This window comes from Stegostoma tigrinum, chromosome 41 (genome assembly GCF_030684315.1).
Source record: "Stegostoma tigrinum isolate sSteTig4 chromosome 41, sSteTig4.hap1, whole genome shotgun sequence".
Taxonomy (NCBI): Eukaryota; Metazoa; Chordata; class Chondrichthyes; order Orectolobiformes; family Stegostomatidae; genus Stegostoma; species Stegostoma tigrinum.
The window spans coordinates 6,652,691-6,672,305 of NC_081394.1; the positions used below are offsets into that span (position 1 = coordinate 6,652,691).

The 19,615-nt window shown below is 47.6% G+C and overlaps 1 protein-coding gene across 2 annotated transcripts; it reads left to right on the forward strand.

The window, feature by feature from the left end:
- Positions 1-286: 286 nt before the first annotated feature.
- On the forward strand, positions 287-15,789 carry LOC125448601 (fructose-bisphosphate aldolase B-like). 2 transcript variants are annotated; one of them, XM_048523994.2, is made up of 9 exons: positions 287-421; positions 3,799-3,918; positions 5,289-5,500; positions 7,143-7,197; positions 7,589-7,749; positions 13,070-13,153; positions 13,358-13,532; positions 14,309-14,508; positions 15,332-15,789. In XM_048523994.2, exons 2-9 carry the CDS (start codon positions 3,807-3,809, stop codon positions 15,425-15,427), a joined length of 1,095 nt encoding a protein of 364 aa, XP_048379951.1. In that variant the 5' UTR covers positions 287-421; positions 3,799-3,806; the 3' UTR covers positions 15,428-15,789. The 2 variants fall into 2 exon arrangements, with proteins under 2 accessions (XP_048379951.1, XP_059497290.1); XM_059641307.1 differs by lacking the exon at positions 287-421 and adding an exon at positions 434-530.
- The last annotated feature ends 3,826 nt before the right edge of the window (positions 15,790-19,615 follow it).

A 19,615-nucleotide genomic window follows, 5' to 3' on the forward strand; every position in this document is an offset into this window, starting at 1 on the left:
GAAACGGCTTGAAAACAGGGCCCAGGTTAATAAATCGTTTCTCAGCAATGAGGAGGCACTTAAACATCGAGAGAACTTACTTTATTTCTGAATGAACCCAGTAAAATGCACTCTGCCGTTCAGAAGTTGCTCAATGGCCTGGGCGTTGACTCTTTGTTTGAAACACACCAAAGTTTGTTGCAGACTCGCTGCTCTCCCATTGGTTGAAAGTTTGCTGCCGGCTTGGCCAATGGGAGGCGAGCCCTGCGCTCACCGCCTACCTCTGGCTTTGTGCCGTGTCTCTCACGTTAAAAGTTAACCCGCTCGCTCAAGGTACACTCAAGCAGTTGCTGTTTAAGTCTGCCTCGACACAATTGTCTCTCTCGCAGGCACTGAGCCAGGACTGTCAACGAGCCACAGTGGGAGAGATTAGCACCCAGAGGTGAGTGACTGAGTGCACTGTGCTCCGCCGCACTACCAGAGGGTCAGTGCTAAGGGAATACTGCCCTATGGAAGGGTCAGTACTGAAGGAGAGCTGGCACTGTCCGAGGGTCAGTATTGAAGGAATACTGCTGTGCCAGAGGGTCAGCATTGAGGGAGCACCCACACTTTCACAGTCAGTACTGAGAGGGTGCCTCACTCTCAGGTGGTCAGTATTGAGGGAGTACTGCCCTGAAGGACGGTCAGTGCCAAGGAAGTATGGCAGTATCAGAGGGTCAGTGTTTCAAACGAGTTGTTTAACACTTTGCCCTCTTTGGTGAGTGTAACAGACAAATTGTGCCCTCAAAGTGGGTGATTTGGGACGGTGGCAAGGTGATGGGGTGGTGGGCAGTGGTGTTCTTCACTCTATGCTGTGGCCAGTATTAATCCCATAACCAATATCACTGTAAGGAACTGACAAATGATCAGATCACTGTAAATGCAAGTGAATGTGCAAATTCTCCTATTTTACTACAACAACAACGTGATTTCAGAAGCACATCGGTGCCTGTAAAACTCGAGGAGGAACCTAATAAAGGGAAGTGCAGGAATATATAGACATTGTTATCTGTGCTTTCTGACTTTACAGAAGAGTGTATCAAACTTGAGAATCTTGTGTGACAGTGTGGATTTCTTGCCCCTAATGAGACACAATCTCAAATTCCCCATCTTGCTGCCAAGACGAAAAGAATTTTTACAAACATGTTTGCGGTTGTGAAAGAAAAACATCTAAGGAAACTGTGCTTTCTGCACAGAATGACCCAGTGTCTTTCCCACCTGACTGCATTCCTATCTTAAAAGGGGTCAATGTACCAAGAATCAGAAGAAACAGAAATGGACTGCCTGGCCCACTGGAGCCTGCTACATAGGAATAGTGGGAGGCCATTCATCTCCTGTGCTCTGTTGCACAGCAACTGGAAGTGCCCTTTCAGTTTGAGGCTATCCTGCATCCTCCAGCTGCACTCCAATGTATGATTTACCTTCGAACAGCCTGTATTTGTGTGTGTGTGTGTGTGTGTGTGTGTGTGTTGGGGGTAAACAGGCGAACAAACGTCTATTGAGATTTATCAGTTAGACTTAGCTAAAGAAGCAACTGCAGATGCCAATTCCCCTTCCCCCTGTACAAGGGAACAGGGAGGATGGGAGAGGGACACGATTTCCATCCAAAGTCCAACAAACCCCAGTGGGTCCTGACTGGTCACTGTTTTGCAATGTACATCAGCTCATTGAGCCTGCTGGGGTGGGGTGGAGGCAGTCAAATTAATAATTAGACTCTCCAAACATTTGTAGTTACCCCTGCCCTGTTAGACTTCCAGACTGACACTCACAATCTGCCTGCCCAGCTAGGGGACGTAGATTACAAGGACCAGATCATCTGTTGATTGTTAGTTAGGTGTATTCGACTGAGGGAGAAGTAATGGCTCCAGGAATCACAGGGAGATACGCCCCTGTCCTCTTTGAAACACTGGCCTTAAGGGGAGATGATGGCTTCGTGGTAATATTGCTGGGCTGTTAATCCAGAAACGCAGGTCATGTTCTGGGGACCTGAGTTTGAATCCCATTGGTGGAATTTGAATCCAATTAAAATCTGGAATTAAGAGTCTAATGTGACCAATTGTTGGGGGAAAAAAAAATCTGCTTCATTAGATATAGTAGGAACTGCCAATGCTGGAGAATCTGAGATAACAAGGTGTAGAGCTGGATGAACACAGCAGGCCAAGCAGCATCATAGGAGCAGGAAGGCCGATGTTTTGAATTTCTGAAGAAGGGTCCAGGTCTGAAATGTCAGCTTTTTATCAGCTTCAGTACTGTCTTTTAGGGAAGGAAACTACCATCCTTGATCAGGCCTATTTGGGACTTCAGACCCACAGCAATGTGGTTGACCCTGGTAATCGGGGATGGGCAATTAAATGCTGGTCTGGCCAGTGACACTGTCACCCTGTGCGTGAATTTAAAAAAATATTTACAATCTGCCTGCAATCACAGATGGGACTTTGAACTGACCCTCCAACAGTGCAGTACAGACCTTCCAAAAGAGAGTCTGAAGAAGAGTCTTATTGGACTCAAACCATTAGCTTCGATGGTGGCAGAGCTGCTGTGTTTCAGCATGTTCTGTGGTCTTTCGATTCAATCTCTACAATTAAAGAAAGAGGTCATTTGGCCCATTGAGTCTGCACCAACCCACTGAAGAGCATACCATCTGGTTCCCACATTTACCATGGTCAATCCTACCTTAACCCGCACATCATCTTTGACTGTGGGAGGAAACCCAGAGTACCCAGACGGGACTCACACAGACACAGGGAGGATGTGTAAACTCCACACAGACGGTTACTTAAGGATGGAATTGAACCTGGTGTTATGAGGCAGCAGAGCTAACCACTAAGTTACCTGCCATCCCATACTCTATACCTCCTGCTGTATTTTGGTCAACAATGAGCCACTCTGCAAAGCAAGTATCTGGCCCACTGGTAAAGAAGGATGTCGCTGTGGGGAGATTCCTTACTTATTGTTTCAGATTCTTTTGTAATCAGATGTTGTTCGACATGGCTAATGATTCATTTTCCCTGACAGCTTGAGCTTCTCCCTTGTTTTGCAACATTCTCTCCTGGTGTTCAGAAAATGCCTCAGGGAAATAATCAGGTTTTATTATTTCAGAGAGAAGTGTTTTTGCCCACAATGCACACCCCAAAGCCACACTTTTCACAACTCTCTTGCTCACTGATCCCATCCCACTTTGTGAAATTTGCTGCTTGCTTCAGAGACTCATTCTGTGACAGCGAAGTTCCCGGTTTGCATCCCACCTACACCTCTCTGCCTGACCCCACAGGACAAGTGGTTTGAAATTCCGGTCTGAGATGCCTCGCTAACACCAGCATCTAATCGGCTCTTACCCAAGACTCAAAAGCCTTAGTCACCATTGTGTCAGCAACAGAGTGTAGGCAGAAAGCCAAGCAATTGTTTGCCTGAAGAGAGGTAGGGAACCAATGATAATTTCCAATTCATGTGGTCTACAGTTAAACACACAGCTCAATGCGACGCTCCCTCAGCGCTGACCCTCCTGCAGTGTGGCACTCCCTCAGCACTGACTGTCCAACAATGCGAAGCTTACTTAGCACTGACCCTCCAACAGTGCGGCACTCCGTCAGTGCTGCAGTGTTCCTGTCTGATTTATGGCCAATATTAAGGGTTGGATGCTGAACCCCAGTCAATTGGGCCCATTGGGTTTTCCAAACCAAACGTCCTGAGCAGTGCATCCATTTACATCCTGAAAGAAACCTGGATCTTGTTTTACTGATATTCTCTGTGTGTTTCTGCCCATGCCCCTCTACGTTCCAGCTTTCACCATGACCCACCAGTTTGTTTCCCTGACACCGGAACAGAAGGAGGAACTCGCTAATGTTGCTCAGAGGATCGTTGCTCCAGGAAAGGGAATCCTTGCAGCCGATGAATCTGTTGGTGAGTTTTCTGGAAGTCTAAATTAGTTGGGGAAGCAGATTGTGTGTGAGGAACTCCATGGTTGGCCAGCTATGGTGTTCCGCCAGGAATCAGACATCGCTGAATTGAAACAGTTCCATCCTGGGACTGTCTTCCTGAGTGACACAGAGTGGATCCCAAGTTAGGGAAGAGTGAGGTTACAAAAATAGGGAAGACTGTGGGATTTGGAGCAGGGGACAGAGACGGGGGAGGGGGCGTATGGGCTGGAGGGGGCGACAGAGACAGGGGAGGGGGCGTATGGGCTGGAGGGGGCGACAGAGACGGGGGAGGGGGCGTATGGGCTGGAGGGGGCGACAGAGACGGGGGAGGGGGCGTATGGGCTGGAGGGGGCGACAGAGACGCGCCCTGACAAGAAGTAGGCCATTCAGCCCATTGAGTACATCTGCCATGTAACAAAATTGTAGTTGATCTGATAATCCTTAACCTTTCTTTTCTGCCCCTTTGCGACTTGTGACTCATGACTGACTTGAAAATCTGACTACCTCAGCCTTGACAAACCATCTCGAGATTTGAGACAAGGGTGAGGAGAATTTATCTGTCAGGCGTTCATGCTTTGATTCCACGGATCAGAGGTTGATTCAAGGTCGGAGAACGACCTGTTGGGTGATGCAGGAGGGAGAGTGAAATTCAAGCTTCAGTTTTTTCAGCCACGATGTTGTTCATTGACAGAACTTATACTCATGTGAACTTACAAGAATGCGGATGATTTTAGAAGGATCATTTCAAATTACGAAGGGAATGGCTAAGCTAAAAGCAGGGAGATTGTTTCCACTGGTGGGTAAAATCAGAACAAGGGGGCAGAGCCACAGAATAAGAGGGACCAGATTTAGGACTCAATTGATGAGGAACATCATCACCCAAAGGGTTGTGAATGAATGGAATTCCCTGCCCAGTGAAGCAGCTGAGGCTACCACATTGAATGTTTTTAAGGCAAAGATAGATACATTTTTGAACAATAAAGAAATTGAGGGTTATGGTCGGTTGTTGGGAAACTGGAGCGGAGCCCATGACAAAGGTCAGCCATGATCTTATTGAATGTTAGAGCAAGCTCAAGAGGCCAGGTGGCCTACTCCTGCTCCCATTCTGTATGTTGCCAACTGGCCTAAGTCTGTTCTAATGAGTTAGAAGCTCGTATTCGAGATTACCTGTGAAGCAAGCCTTAAGATATAGGAGTTTGGCCACCGAAGATGATGATGCAGACCGGAAGAAGGGTGAGAAACAGCACTGGGGATGGAGAAGGTGGGTCCTTTCCATCACCACGCCGGCATCACCCCCCCCCCCCCCACCCCGATCATCGGCCCCCATGACCCCATGTTCTGCTCTGCCCCCAGGCACCATGGGCAAACGTCTGAAGAATATCAACGTGGAGAACACAGAAGAGAATCGTCGGTTTTTCCGGCAGGTTCTGTTCACCGCAAACAGCGACATCAGCGACTGCATTGGGGGAATCATATTCTTCCACGAGACGCTGTACCAGAAAACCGATGATGGCACGCCATTTCCGCAACTCGTCAAAGACAAGGGCATCGCTGTGGGGATTAAGGTGAGCACACATCTCTCAGCTTCCATCCAGACATCAACTCGGTCAGTCGTTCTCTGACCCATGAGTCACACATCTTTACTGGGCTGTTGGAGGGTCATCGCTGAGGGAGTGGGCACTGTCGGAGGGTCAGGGCTGAGGGAGGGCCGCCCTGTTGGAGGTTCAGTATTCCATGCATTATTGGTCACTCATTAAAAAAAAAAGTTGATGTGGGTTGCTTGTACATCACTGTTCCTGGAATCTTGCTGTGCACAGATTAGCTGCTACTTGCAGTACAACCCTTCAGAGAGAACTGCACTAGTGTTATCTATTGGTGCTCCTCAAGGCAAATTGTCAAAATCTCTCTCCTCCATCTTTGCCTCTGCGGTCAAATAAGAGTGATGGAGCTTACAAATCTCCCAGCACCACTCTCGATAGTCAAAATGAGCCATCATCTTCACAAACAAAAACATGGAAATTGCTGGAGAAACTCAGCAGATCTGGCATCACGTGCAGAGAGAAAGCAGAGTTAATGTTACAGGGGTCCAGTGACCTTTCTACAGACCTGCATTTTTGTTTCTGATTTGCAGCATCTGCAATTTTCCTTTTTCATCATCATTTAACGGTATATGTGAGTTGGCTTAATTGTGCGAATCCTGTTCTTTGAATTTTGGATTTTATGATGTAATTTACAGGGGACAGGGCTGGAAGAGAGATTTACTGACAGTATCAGAGATAATGGGAACTGCAGATGCTGGAGAATTCCAAGATAATAAAATGTGAGGCTGGATGAACACAGCAGGCCAAGCAGCATCTCAGGAGCACAAAAGCTGACGTTTCGGGCCTAGACCCTTCTGCGCGTGAGAGGGAGTGCGGGGGGGGTGCATACGAGGGCGAGAGGGAGATGAAGGGTCTAGGCCCGAAACGTCAGCTTTTGTGCTCCTGAGATGCTGCTTAGCCTGCTGTGTTCATCCAGCCTCACATTTTATTATCTTTACTGACAGTATGTCTGTCTCTATGTTGTTACCTGCTGAGCTGCCTCGGCTCGCTGGGCAAGTTCTCCCAGTTCGGCAAGTTCCGTGAGAGTCCCAGCCACTGTTGCAATTGGTCGGGGTGGGGACAGTCTGGGCAAAAACGATTACACTCCAACAGCACTGAGGGAGGGTAGACTGTGTCTGTGTGTGTGTGTGTGTGTGTGAGCAGGGGCGGTGCGTGTGCACATGTGAGGGAGCGCGAGAGGGAATGTGTGCGCGGAAGAGGAGGTGTATGCGCAGGGGTCATGTGCACGGGAGGGAGTGCAAAAAGGGGGGTGAGCACGCGGGGACGAGGCGTGCGCGCGTGAGAGGGAGAGTACGGGAGTGGGTGCGTGCACAGGAGAGGGGGGAGTGTGCGTGGGCGAGGGGGGAGAGGAGGCGAGTGCGCGTGAGAGGGAGTGCGGGGGGGGTGCATACGAGGGCGAGAGGGAGAGGGAGGGCGAGAGGGCGGGGGCGTGAGTGAGTATGTGTGTGTGGTCACACGCCTGGAGGGGTGAGCAGACAGGGTTGCAAGGCTGGGACTGCACCCCGCTGCGCTGAGTCTACGGACCGCGAAATAGACCTTCCGATGGATACCATCGGTTACTCGCTCCGGTGTGACTGACTTGAACCCACTCTCCTCCTGTTTACAGGTTGACAAGGGGGTAGTGCCCCTGGCTGGCACAGACGGAGAGACGGTAACACAGGGTGAGTGTGGAACTCGGAGGTGGGGGTGTGGAGGGGGATACAATTCACCTACAGCTCACAGACCCCATCGCAATATGGTACTGTCACTGGATACATACGCCCCGAATCTCCTCAACCCCACACACTTCCGCCTCCCCTGCCCGAACCTCCTCAACCCCACACGCTCGCCCCACCGAACCTCCTCAACCCCACACGCTAAGGCCCCACCGAACCTCCTCAACCCCACACGCTCGCCCCACCGAACCTCCTCAACCCCACACGCTAAGGCCCCACCTTCCCTTCCTGTCCCCCCCCAACACTCAACTAAGCTCTGCCCCTTGATCTCCCAGCTGTGCCGCTATCGTCCCCCTGATGACACTCTCTGTGCCCCCCCTCCCCTTCTCCTGGACAGGTTTGGATGGTCTCTCTGAGCGCTGTGCCCAGTATAAGAAGGATGGTGCTGAGTTTGCCAAATGGCGGAGCGTGCTGCGGATCACCGACCAGGCCCCATCGACTCTGGCCATCGAGGAGAACGCCTGGGTCCTGGCCCGGTATGCCAGCATCTGCCAGCAGGTACCAGACACATACTTTAGAACATAGAAGAATACAGCGCAGAACAGGCCCTTTGGCCCTCGATGTTGCGCCAGCTGTCACTGTCCATCCTATCTAATCCTCCTGCTTTGGGAATGGAGGCTGTGCCAGACGCTGTGGGTGCCGGCAAGGGGTGGGGGGGGGGGGGGGGCTGTCACGTGTGTAGGTGCACACCCACCATCCATTCCCATTCCCCATCTCCTGCGTGTTACAGGAATGCCATGGTATGGGTGGAAGCTGTTGAGAAGACAGTTATGTAACAGTACCACTGGATCTTGATGAACTGGGCAATGGGCCAAGGAGTGGCAGATGGACTTTAATTCGGATAAATACGAGGTGTTGCATTTTGGTCAAGAAAACCAGGGCAGGACTTACACAGTTAATGTTAGGTTCCTGGGGAGTGTTGCCAAACAAAGAGACCTGGAGTACAGGTTTGTAGTTCCTTGAAAGTGGAGTTGCAGGTAGATAGGGTCATGAAGAAGCTGTTTGATATGCTTAATAAAAACCAAAAGAACTGCGGATGCTTTAAATCAGGAACAAAAAGTTCCTTCGTCACTAACAGTCCCCATTAACAACTATTCACCCTCCCAGCCTGATCATTAGCAACTCCTTTGTCTGTGCAACTGTCTTTCTCTCTCCTTGGGCTCTCTCCTATTGTTTGCTCCCTACCCCACCCACCTCCCTATTTTCTGCATAGAAACTGACGTTTTCCCAGCCACCATCAGTTCTGAGGAAGGGTCACTGGACCCGAAATGTTAACCCTGTTTTCTCCTCCACAGATGCTGCCAGACCTGTTGAGTTTTTCCAGCAACTTTGTTTTTGTTGTGTCTGATATGCTTGCCTTTATTGGTCAATGCATTGAGTATAGGAGTTGGGGAGAGCTTCACAGGACATTGGTTAGGCTGCTTTTGGGATACTGTGTTCAATTCTGATCTCCCTGCTATAGGATGGATATTATTGAACTGGAAAGGGTCCAGAAAAGGTTTACAAGGAAGTTAACAGGGACCGGAGTGTATGAGCTATAGGGAGAGGCTGGATAGGTGGGGATATTTTTCTCCTAAAGTGTCAGAGACTGAGCGGTGAACTGAGAGAGGTTTGTAAAATCATGAGGGGCTTGGATAAGGTGAATGGCCAAGCTCTTTTCCCTTGGGTGGTGTAGTCCAAAACTGGAGGCCATAAGCTTAAGGTGAGAGGGGAAAGAGAGGGAACCTAAGGCGTAACTATTTCATGCAGACGGTGGTGCGTGTATAGAAAGATCTGAGATGAGGCAACGGACGCTGGTAATATTACAATATTTAAAAGGCACTTGGGCAGGTATATAAATAGGAAGGATTGAGAGGGAAATGGGTCAAATGGGACTAGTTCAGTTTGGGGATCCTGGTCAACGAGGGCAAGTTGGGCTGAAGGGCCTGTTTTCGTACTGTATGACTGATTCTTTTCAGTTCACCAACTGTTCAAACAAGCATCATCACCCTTGTGCCAATCTCCTGTCTTTTCCCCACGCCTTCACACACTATTTCCAAGTAACTAAGCATCCTATGGAATGCAAAAATTGAATCTGCCTCCACTGCGTTTCCAGGCAGTACATTCCATCCTAACCACTCGTTGGGTGAAATAGAGATTTTTTTCACATCACCCTTGCTTCGTGTGCATATCACTTTAAAATCTGCACTGCCCCTCACTGCACCCCGACCCCCCAAAAAACCTCTCATGAGACAACACAGTAATGTAGAGTGGAGCCGGAGGAACACAGCAGGCCAGGCTCCATCAGAGGAACAGGAAAGTTGACGTTTCAGGTCAGGACCCTTCCTCAGTTCTTCATTTCTGAAGAAGGGCCCTGACCTGAAACATCAACTTTTCTGCTCCTCTGATGCTGCCTGGCCTGCTGTGCTCCTCCGGCTCTGCTCCGTGCTCCTCTGGCTCCACACTGTTATCTCTGACTCCTGCATCTGCAGTTCTTACTACTCCTCTCATTCTTGTTCCTTTTGTCATTGGTAACAGCTTCCTTCCTGTTAAAGCCCTGCTCACGGTTTTGGAAACCTCTATCAGCTCTCCTCACAAGGGAATTCTTTTGACCTGCCATCATTGCTGAAGATTCTCATCCCTGGAATCATTCTTGTAAATTGCTTCTGCACTCTCTTTCTAATGCTTTCACGTCTTTCCAAAAATGCAGCACCCAGAATTCATGGGAGGCGATGGCTCACCAGACTATTAATCCAGGAACTCAGTTAATGTCCTGGGGATCAAGGTTCAAATCCTGCCACGGATTCAATTTTTAAAAAAATAGGGGCGAAGGATCTACTGATGATTCGGAAACAATTTCACATTGTTGGGGGAGATCTATCTAGCTCAATTTTGAACTTCAAGAAAACAAATCTTCCACCCTCACCCGGTCTGGCCTCTAGACCCACAGCAATCTGGTTGAATCCCAACTGTGCTCTGAAATAGCCTAGCAAGCCACTCAGTTCAAAAGCAATTAGGGATGGACAAGAAATTCTGGCCAACCAGTGACACCCATATCCAACCAGCAAATAAACTGTGTTCAATTTTGAAATAACTACACAGAGGCCTGTATCCTGTCTCCACATCACCGTTTATTTACACAAAGAGAGTCCTTGACACTGATCCAGCTCCTTCAGAATCAACTCTAAGAATGGACAGAACCCCTGACAACTCTGTTTATATCTGTCAGCCATTGCTCCCTGATTGGGGCTGTTAATCTGGTCCAATCAGGGAGCTCATAGTCTGTGAGGCCCATATGTCTGACCTTGTGACAGTGAGTTTTGGTTTGGGGGTTAGAGGGGGTGGGGGGATTAGGAGATGGGTTAGGTCAGAGATAGGCTTAGGGTTAGGTTGGTTAGTTCAGACAGCTGGCCTGTGATGCAGAGTGACACCAATGCCATTGGTTCAACAAGATTACCACGGAGATCTTGCCTGAAGTGTGGTGACCTTCAGGTTAAACCACCACCAGCTGCCCCTCTTCCTCTCTCTCGCTCTTTTGCCCTCTAATGAGAGACTTATTTCCTCTGGGACTTTGCACTTATACAAGCCTCCAGCTGAGATCTAACAACCATAACAAACCTCTTTATGTCAGCCGAAGCTCCCTGAATGGACCAGCTTAACAGCCCCAATCAGGGAACTCATTCTGTGAGGCCCAGCTCGCTGACCACATTCCAATCTGACCTCATTCCTGCACCCTTAGGGGGCCTTGGACTAGATGTTGCCAACCAAACAACACACACCTTCCATCACATTGACAATGGGGCCTAGTACAGACATGGTGGGCTGAATGGCCTCTTTCTCTTGCTTAATAGTTTTGTGATCTCAAATGGGCTTAAAATCCAGGCTACAGGCCTGAAATTTGACCACGAACAACTCCCAGAAGGAACTCAAGACAGCTTTTGTGGACAATCAGCAATGATAGCCAAAAGATGAGAGATGAAGGGGAAAGTGTTTTTTTTTGGCACAATGATTTTTTTTTTGGTCTGAAATGGGCAGGAAAGGCAAAGTCAGCAGGAGCTATCAAGTGGGTAAAGGTTGGAAGCAGGGAGGTAATAACATTTTGGGCTGTGTGGTAAAGAGCAGAGGGCAGTGGAACTAATTGGAGCTGGCATTGAGACAGTGGGACGGCGATGGCCTCATGATAACATCACTGCAATAACTCCACAAAGGCCAGTCTCCCATCACCTAGTCACCCTTTATTTACACAAACAGACTGCCTGATACAGAGTCAGGTCATAGAGTTGTACAGCATGGCAACAGACCCTTTGTTCCAACTCATCAATGTCCTAAATTAATCTAGTTCCACTTACCAGCATTTGGCCCATATCCCTCTTAAACCCTTCCTATTCACATATCCATCCAGATGCCTTTTAAATGTTGCAATTGTACCAGCCTCGACCACCTCCGCTGGCAGCTCATTCCATACAGGCATCCTTCTCAGCGTGAAAATGTTGCCCCAAGGGTCCCTTTTAAATCTTTCCCCTCTCAATCTTAAACCTATGCCCTCTACTTTCTAGGTATCAGAGTGTCAGTATTCCTGAGACACAAACCTCTTTATGTCAGCCAAGGTTCCCTGATTGGACCAGCTTAACAGCCCCAATCAGGGAACTCATTCTGTGAGACCCAGCTCGCTGACCTCATTCCAATCACTCAGCTATTAATCCAGAGACCCCAGTAATTGTCTGGCGACCCAGATCTGGGTCCCTCTCAAGATCCTAGGATGTAAAGTGTCAGGAGCAGGGGACTGATCCACCTTTTGCAATTTGTCTTATGCAACCCCTTTAGTGATGGCAAGGTACTTAATTCCTCCCCTGTATTCTTTAGCATTAATGGCAGCTGTCGCAATACCTCCCTCTGCTTTTATATTCCATCTTGCATACAATAAAGGCAAACATTTTGTTCACCCTCTTAACCAGTTCCTGGCCCTTCGTTTTTGTGTTTCTCGTACAAAGGTATTATTATACCATGGCATTCTGCAGACTTGCCCCCCATTCCAGTAAAGATGAGTACAGATGCATAGTTCCTTGAAAGTGGAGTTGCTGGTTTATAGTATATAAAGAAGGTGTTTGGTATGCTTGCCCTTATTGGTCAGTGCATTGAGCGTAGGAGTAGGGAGGCCCTGATGCAGCTGTACAGGACATTGGTTAGGCCACTTTAGGAATAGTGGGGAACAGCAGATGCTGGAGAATCTGAGATAACAAAGTTTAGAGCTGAATGAACACAGCAGGCCAAGCAGCATCAGGAGGGCAGGAATGCTGATGTTTCAGGCCTAGACCCTTCTTCAGAAAATGGTTTTTCTGAAGAAGGTTCTAGGCTCAAAGCGTCAGCCTTCCTGCCCTCCTGATGCTGCTTGGCCTGCTGTGTTCATTCAGCTCTAAACTTTGTTATCTCAGGGCAACTGTTCATCTTATTTAATGTGCAGCTGATCTACGCCTCCTGCTAAAGTTGACTTCCCCGCTTTTATTTTACCTTCTGTCTTCCAAATTTTTTGTTCACTCTCTTATCCCACTGCACCCCCTTGTGCCATCCTCATAGTGTGATTTCAAATCCCTCCACAACAACAGGGGAAAGTTAAGCTCAGGGTTTGCTTAAAAGAAAACCCTGAAAGAAAATGTTGCTCATTGTGTGGAATGAAAGCTTTTGATTTACAAGTGTTCAGGGGGGTGTTGTTGAATCTGAAATTGACGTGGGTCTCCTTGTGAAAGCCCATGGGGTGGTTTCCTGTGTGAGGTGAGCTGCAGGAATGTGAGTTATTGTTGTTGAGGTGGACAGGAGTCACCCGCTTTCTGCTTGTCCGCAGCAAGGCCTAGTGCCTATCGTGGAGCCGGAGATCCTGACTGACGGCAGCCATGACCTCCAGCGGTGCCAGTACGTGACTGAAAAGGTGAGTGGCTGGATCAGGGGTGGGGGGGACCTTTCTGATTTGGCTGGAGGGCGAGGAGGGGGGATTCTGCTATTGCGACGAGATGGGATGAGGGGGAAACTGACCGAGTTGAGTTTTTGCTCCGTGTCCCGCGCTGGCCGGTCTGTGCTTCACTCCGTGTCGCATGCTGACTGGCCTGCGTTCTCTCTCTGACCTCCTCCACAGGTCCTCGCTGCCTGTTATAAGGCCCTTATTGATCACCATGTCTACCTGGAGGGGACTCTGCTTAAACCCAACATGGTGACTGCTGGACACTGCTGCACCAGGAAGTTCAGTCCGGAAGAAGTTGGCATGGCAACTGTCACTGCTTTGCGTCGCACTGTCCCTGCAGCTGTGCCAGGTAAGGAAACTGTCCATTCCTCTCTTTCTCACTGTCTGTCTCGCTCTCTCCCTTTATCTCTCCCACATTCTGTTTCTTCGTTGCACCCTCTCTTTCTTTCTCTTTCATGTCTGTTCATCTGTTTATCTCAATATCTTGGACTTTCTCAGTCTCTCCATTTTTTACATTCTCTCCTGTGTTTCTCTCTTGTATTCAGTATCTCTGTCAACTTTTGCACCTCTATTTCCCTCTGCCTAAGTGTCTTGCTGATTACAGTTTCCTCTCCCTTTGAGAGACATCGATTGGTCTGTCTGTCGTTCTCTCTCTTTTTGGGTCCTCTGCCTTCCCTTGCCCATCTTTTCATCTCTTTCCCACTGCTCCAACTTTTTCTGTCTTTCCATCTCTCTTCCCTTCCCATCCTTTTCTCTTCCCCCCCCCCCACTCCCCGTCTTTCTCTCTGTCCCCCTCCCCATCTTTCTCTCTCCTACCATGTTTCCCTTAAAATGTCATTCTTCCTCCTCTTCATCCTTTCCTTCTCCCCATCTTCATCTCCTTCCCTACCCTTTCCTTTGTCCCTTTCTCTCTGTCTCTCTCTCTCTCTGTCAGTCTCTCTCTCTCTCTCTCTCTTTTCCCCCTCTATCTTTACTCCTGTTTTCCTCTTCTCCCATCTGTCTGTCTCTCTCCATATCTCACATTCTCAAAGTCTCCTTATAAATACTGGGCCCGGTTCGACAAATCAGTGATCCATCTCTCTCTCTCACACTTCCTTCCCATGTCTGTCTGTCTCTCTCTCTCAGGTATCTGTTTCCTGTCCGGGGGTCAGAGTGAGGAGGAGGCCTCTGTCAACCTCAACGCCATTAACCTGTGTCCCCTGTGGAAACCATGGAAGCTGAGCTTTTCCTTTGGCCGGGCCCTGCAGGCTTCGGCCCTCATTGCCTGGTCTGGCAAAGAGGACAATGCAGAGCTGGCACAAGATGCCTATGCCAAGAGAGCCAAGGTGGGTGAAGGGTGTGGGAAGATGAGGGCTGGATGAGAAGGGATGTGGAAGGGGGTGCGGTGGGAGGTGTGCCAATGGGGAGAGGGAGATAAAGTGTTTGGCATCGCTCAAGCTATCCACCAGGTGCTGTGAAAGAGTGAACCTGTGTTGCTATTCTTGTACAAAGCAAGATTCTGGGAAAAAGACAGTCCAATTTTAATGAGTGGAACATCAATGTGGCACTCCTTTAGAACTGCAGACCCTTCAACAGTGCACTCTGATTTCTGCCCTGTCTTGGGTCATATAAACACCTCATGAGTTTCAGTCGGGAGCATTTAGGTGGCACACTGGCTCAGTGTTTAGCACTGCAGCCTCGCAGCACCAGGGACCTGGGTTCGATTCCAGCCTCAGGTAACTGTCTGTGCAGAGTTTGCACATTCTCCCCGCGACTGCATGGGTGTCCTCCGGGTGCTCCAGTTTCCTCCCACAGTCCAAAGATGTACAGTCTAGGTGGATTGGCCATGCTAAATTGCCCGTAGTGTTCAGGTGGTGTGTGGGTTATAGGGGGATGGGTCTGAGTGGGATGCTCCAAGGGGCAGTGTGGACTTGTTGGGCCAAAGGGCCTGTTTCGACATTGTAGGGAATCTAGTCTAATCTAATTACACATTGAGTAAAATAAACATTTGACAGGCAGACATACCCTGTTGACCTGTTTATGAGGTAAGGACTGTCCTTTGAGACACAAGCTCCCTTGTTTGTTTTCGTAACTAATGGATCTGTATACTGTAAGGGAGCGTGTCTAAATGGAGATTGATGATTTATTTTCCGTCTTTTTTTCACACAGATTAACAGCCTGGCTTGTAAAGGCGAATATTCTCCATCAGGCGATACCAATATAGCAGCTAACTACTCACTTTACACTGAAAACTACACTTACTGATGGCCCAGCAAGACCTTTTTGCCCATTCCCGAATCCCACCCTTTCTCGTCAGCCCAGCGATTACAGGCCCCTCCCTTTCTTACCCCCCCAGTCGCAGTATGTGAACCCTGATTTTATATTTCACAGCAACCAGACCCTCCCCGATGCTTGCCTCTCCTTCTCATCCCTCGCTACCTCTCTATGTCTCTCACAATCAGGGCAGCCGGAGGTTCACACAATCCCCCTGTTTGTAGATGAGTTTCGAGGCCACCCCTCCCTCCTCTGTGAACCCCTCCTTTGCTGTTCTGTCCATTGACAGGAATCAGATAGTTGCTGGAGATCTAATTGAGAAATAAGGCAAATGGTAAAACTGCATGCCTCTGTGTGTGTGTATGTCTTTTATTTAATTCTTGGAAACGTATTCCGATCCTGGATTTCTTCCTCCCAACTGGGCTCATGTCCTATAATCTTGGATCTCTTCTCGGGAAAACAGTGTCCTAATAACATGCTGTCATTCTCTGCCTAGGTAATGGACAGCCTTGATGGGGTTGGGGCAGGTGATGTTATTACAGTGCACATGGACTTGAAAGGTGTTCATACATGCACATGAATAAGAGTCAGCCACTCGGCCCATCAGATCTGTCTCCTATTCGTGGCTGATCTGATATCAATCTCAACTCTACCTTCCTGCATCTCCCCCAATAATCTTCCTCCACCATTGGTCATCCCAAATCTATCTATCTACCTTCAAAATATTGAATGGTCCTGCATTCACTGCCTGTTGAGGAATAGAATTCCAAAAACACTGAACCCTCTGAGAGTGAAAATGTTTTCTCATCTCTGTTTCAAATGGAGACCCCTTATTTTTAAAGAATGATCCCCCCCGGCTCTAATTTTCCCAGAAGAGGAAAATCCTTTCCACACCCATCTGGTCAAGTCCCCTCAGGATTTGTTTTAGTTCAGTCATTTCTGACACCTCCAAACTCCACAGTGTATAATCCTAGCCTGTCTGTCCTTTCCTCATAAGGCAGTTTGCTCATTCAAGTCATTCTACCCCTCTGAGCTGCTTTCATTGCATTAACATCCTTCCATAAGTGAGGTGTCTAGTACTGTACACATTACTCCAGATTAGTCCACAAATAGGAAAGGTTTGGAGGGATATGGGCCAGGAGCAGGCAGGTAGGACTAGTTCAGTTTGGGATTATATTCGGCATGGAATTGTTGGACTGAAGGGTCTGTTCCCTTGCTGCATGACTCTGTGATCTCATCAACACCCTGTGCAACTGAAGCATAACCTCCCTACGCATTCAGTTCCCCACATCATAAAATATAACATTTGATTTGCTTTCCCATTTACTTGTTTTACCAGTACATTCACTTCCTTTGATTCATACACTCAGCCACCCAGATCACTCTGCATCTCAGAGCTCTCAGCATTTAGATTATATGCTGCTTTATTTTCTTTCTACCAAAATGGAAAATTTTATAATTTCCCACATTGAATACCATTTGCCAGATCTTTCCCCACTCCGTCAACCTGTCCACATCCCTCTGTAGGCTCTTTTCCATTTCCTTCACAACTCACTATCTTACCTATCGCCTTCCTCACCTTAGGGTCACACAATGGCTCAGTGCTTAACCCTGCTGCCTCACAGCATCAGGGACTTGGATTTGATTGGACCCTTGGGTGACTGTCCATGTGGAGTTCACACATTCTCCCTGTGTCTGTGTAGGTTTCCTCTGGGTGCTCCAGTTTCCTCCCAGAATCCAAAGATGTTCAGGGTAGATGGATTGTCCATAATGTCCAGGGATGGATTGGTTCTAGTGGCATGCTCCTTCAAGGGGCAGTATGGACTTGATGGGCTGAATGCCCTTCTTCCACATGAGGGATTCTATCAATACAGAAACATTAAACTGAAAAGTTAGGAGATGTTAAATAAAAGGAACAGTTGCAATATAGATACAGAATTGGCTGACAGAAAACGGAGTGATAGATTTTTACCAGGCTCAGGAATGATTTGTAGTGTAATTTCCAAGGGGTCAATGGAGAAAACCATGGTCTTCCAGTTATACGTTATTGACATAAACCTTGCTGTACCGGGCACAATTCTCAAAATTGCCAATGGTGTGTGATTTGGAAGCAGGAAGATAGTGTGAAAAAGGTAAAGACTTAGCAGACCATTGGGCTGCTTTCTCATTGCACACACAGAGAGAGAGAGAGACATGGTGAGTTTAACTGAGGATCATCAAGCATTAGGTGAGGTGAGAGGTTGAGTACAAAAGACCTACACAGTAACCTCAGCTGATGCAGGAATTGAACCCATGTTGTTTGCATTATTATGGACCAAACCAAACTCTACCTTAAAATATTTTAAGAAGGTAGCCCAGACCCTAACTTATTCATATTTTTAAGACAAATGTAAAGTTCTGTGATCCAGATGCATGTGACTGGTCGAACCACTCAAGATTAATCAAAAGCACAATTTACTCAAGCACCATAGTAAAAATAGAACCAAAACATGAGAAATTTATTGGAAAATTTAACTGAATAATAGATATAGTACCTATTACTAATTAACTGCTCCAATATAGTAACATCCGTAAACACACTCTTTGGCAAAAAGGCAAATTAAGGAAAAAAGCAGATTTTGTTTCACATGCAAACTAGGAACAGACCCAGTTTTTGGCTATAAATGAGAGAGGGAAAAATAGCTTCTTCTTCTTCAAGCTGCCAACAGCGACTGCTTAAAGTTAAAGCTAAAAACTTTTAAAAAAAAACTAGGACTTGTCTGTGAGAGATGAACACACCCAGCCAGGCTGCTTTTAATGTTCCAGCTTAAAAAAAACAAACCCAAGGCCTCACAAGCTGTTTACTGTCATGGTTTTGGTAGACCATGCTATACCTCTGCTTTACAACATCTCTTCAAAAAAACACCAGGAAATAATGACCTCTTAGAGCCACAGCCTTATCATAATGTCACTGTACACCATAAACCAGCTGTCCAACCAACTCAACTACCGATGGTCTAGGAGGATAGTGTAAAACTTCAAAGGGACATGCAGAGGGTGTTGGAATGGGTGGACAAATGGCAGATGAAGTTCAACGTGGGAAATGTGATTAAATTTGACCGGAAGACACAAAGACCAATTCCAAAGGGGTTGTGGGAGCAGGAGGATTTGGTTAAGTTAGTAACAGTGCCAGGATAGAGTGGTGACAGCAGTTAATGAACAATATGGAATCCTTGATTTGATTTATTATTGTCACATGTACTGCGATACAGTGAAGAGTAATGTTTTGCATGCCATCCAGACAAATCATACCTTACATCAGGATTATAGAACAGACACAGTGTTCCAGCTACAATGAAGTTGCAGAGAAAGATCAACCCTAACATCATAGGATCCCTACAGTGTAGAAACAGGCCCTTTGGCCCAACAAGTCCACACTGGCACTTGGAGCATCCTGCCCAAATCCATCCCCCTATAACCCACCTAATCTACACAACTGGCAATTTAGCATGGCCAGTTCACCTAACCTGCACTTCTTTAGACTGCGGGAGGAAACCGGAGCACCCAGAGGAAACCCATGCAGACACTGGGAGAATGTGCAAACTCCACACAATCACTGGAGGGTGGAATCGAACCTGGGTCCCTGGTGCTGTGACGTAACAGTGCTAACCACTGAGCCACGATGCTGCCTATTTGAGGGGTCCATTCATAAATCTGATAACAGCAGGAAAGGAGCTGTTTTTGAATCTGTTAGAATGTGTTTTCAAATGTTTGTATCTTCTACCTGATTGAAGAGAGTATAACCAGGGTGAGAGGGGTCTTTGGCGGGTTTCCCGAGGCAGTGGGAAGTATAGTTTGAGTTGGTGGATGGAAGGCTGGTTTGTGTGATGGACTGGGCAGTCTTCATAACTCTGTAATTTCATGTGCTCTTAGGCAGAATAGTTACAATACTATGGTATGCTTTCTATGCTATCTACAGGAGTTGGTAAGAATGATTGTAGCAGTGCTGACTTTCCTTGACATTAGGAAGGCTGGGGAAAAGGTCATTGTAAATGGTTCCAGAGTGAAGGAACTTCTTTTTTGAGAAATAAATTGGAGACATTTCAGCTGTTTGGGAAAACAGAGAGGAATATTGATAACTGTGATCAAAATCATGAAGCATCTGGGAAGAGTAGAAAGTAAGAAACAATCCCACTGGTG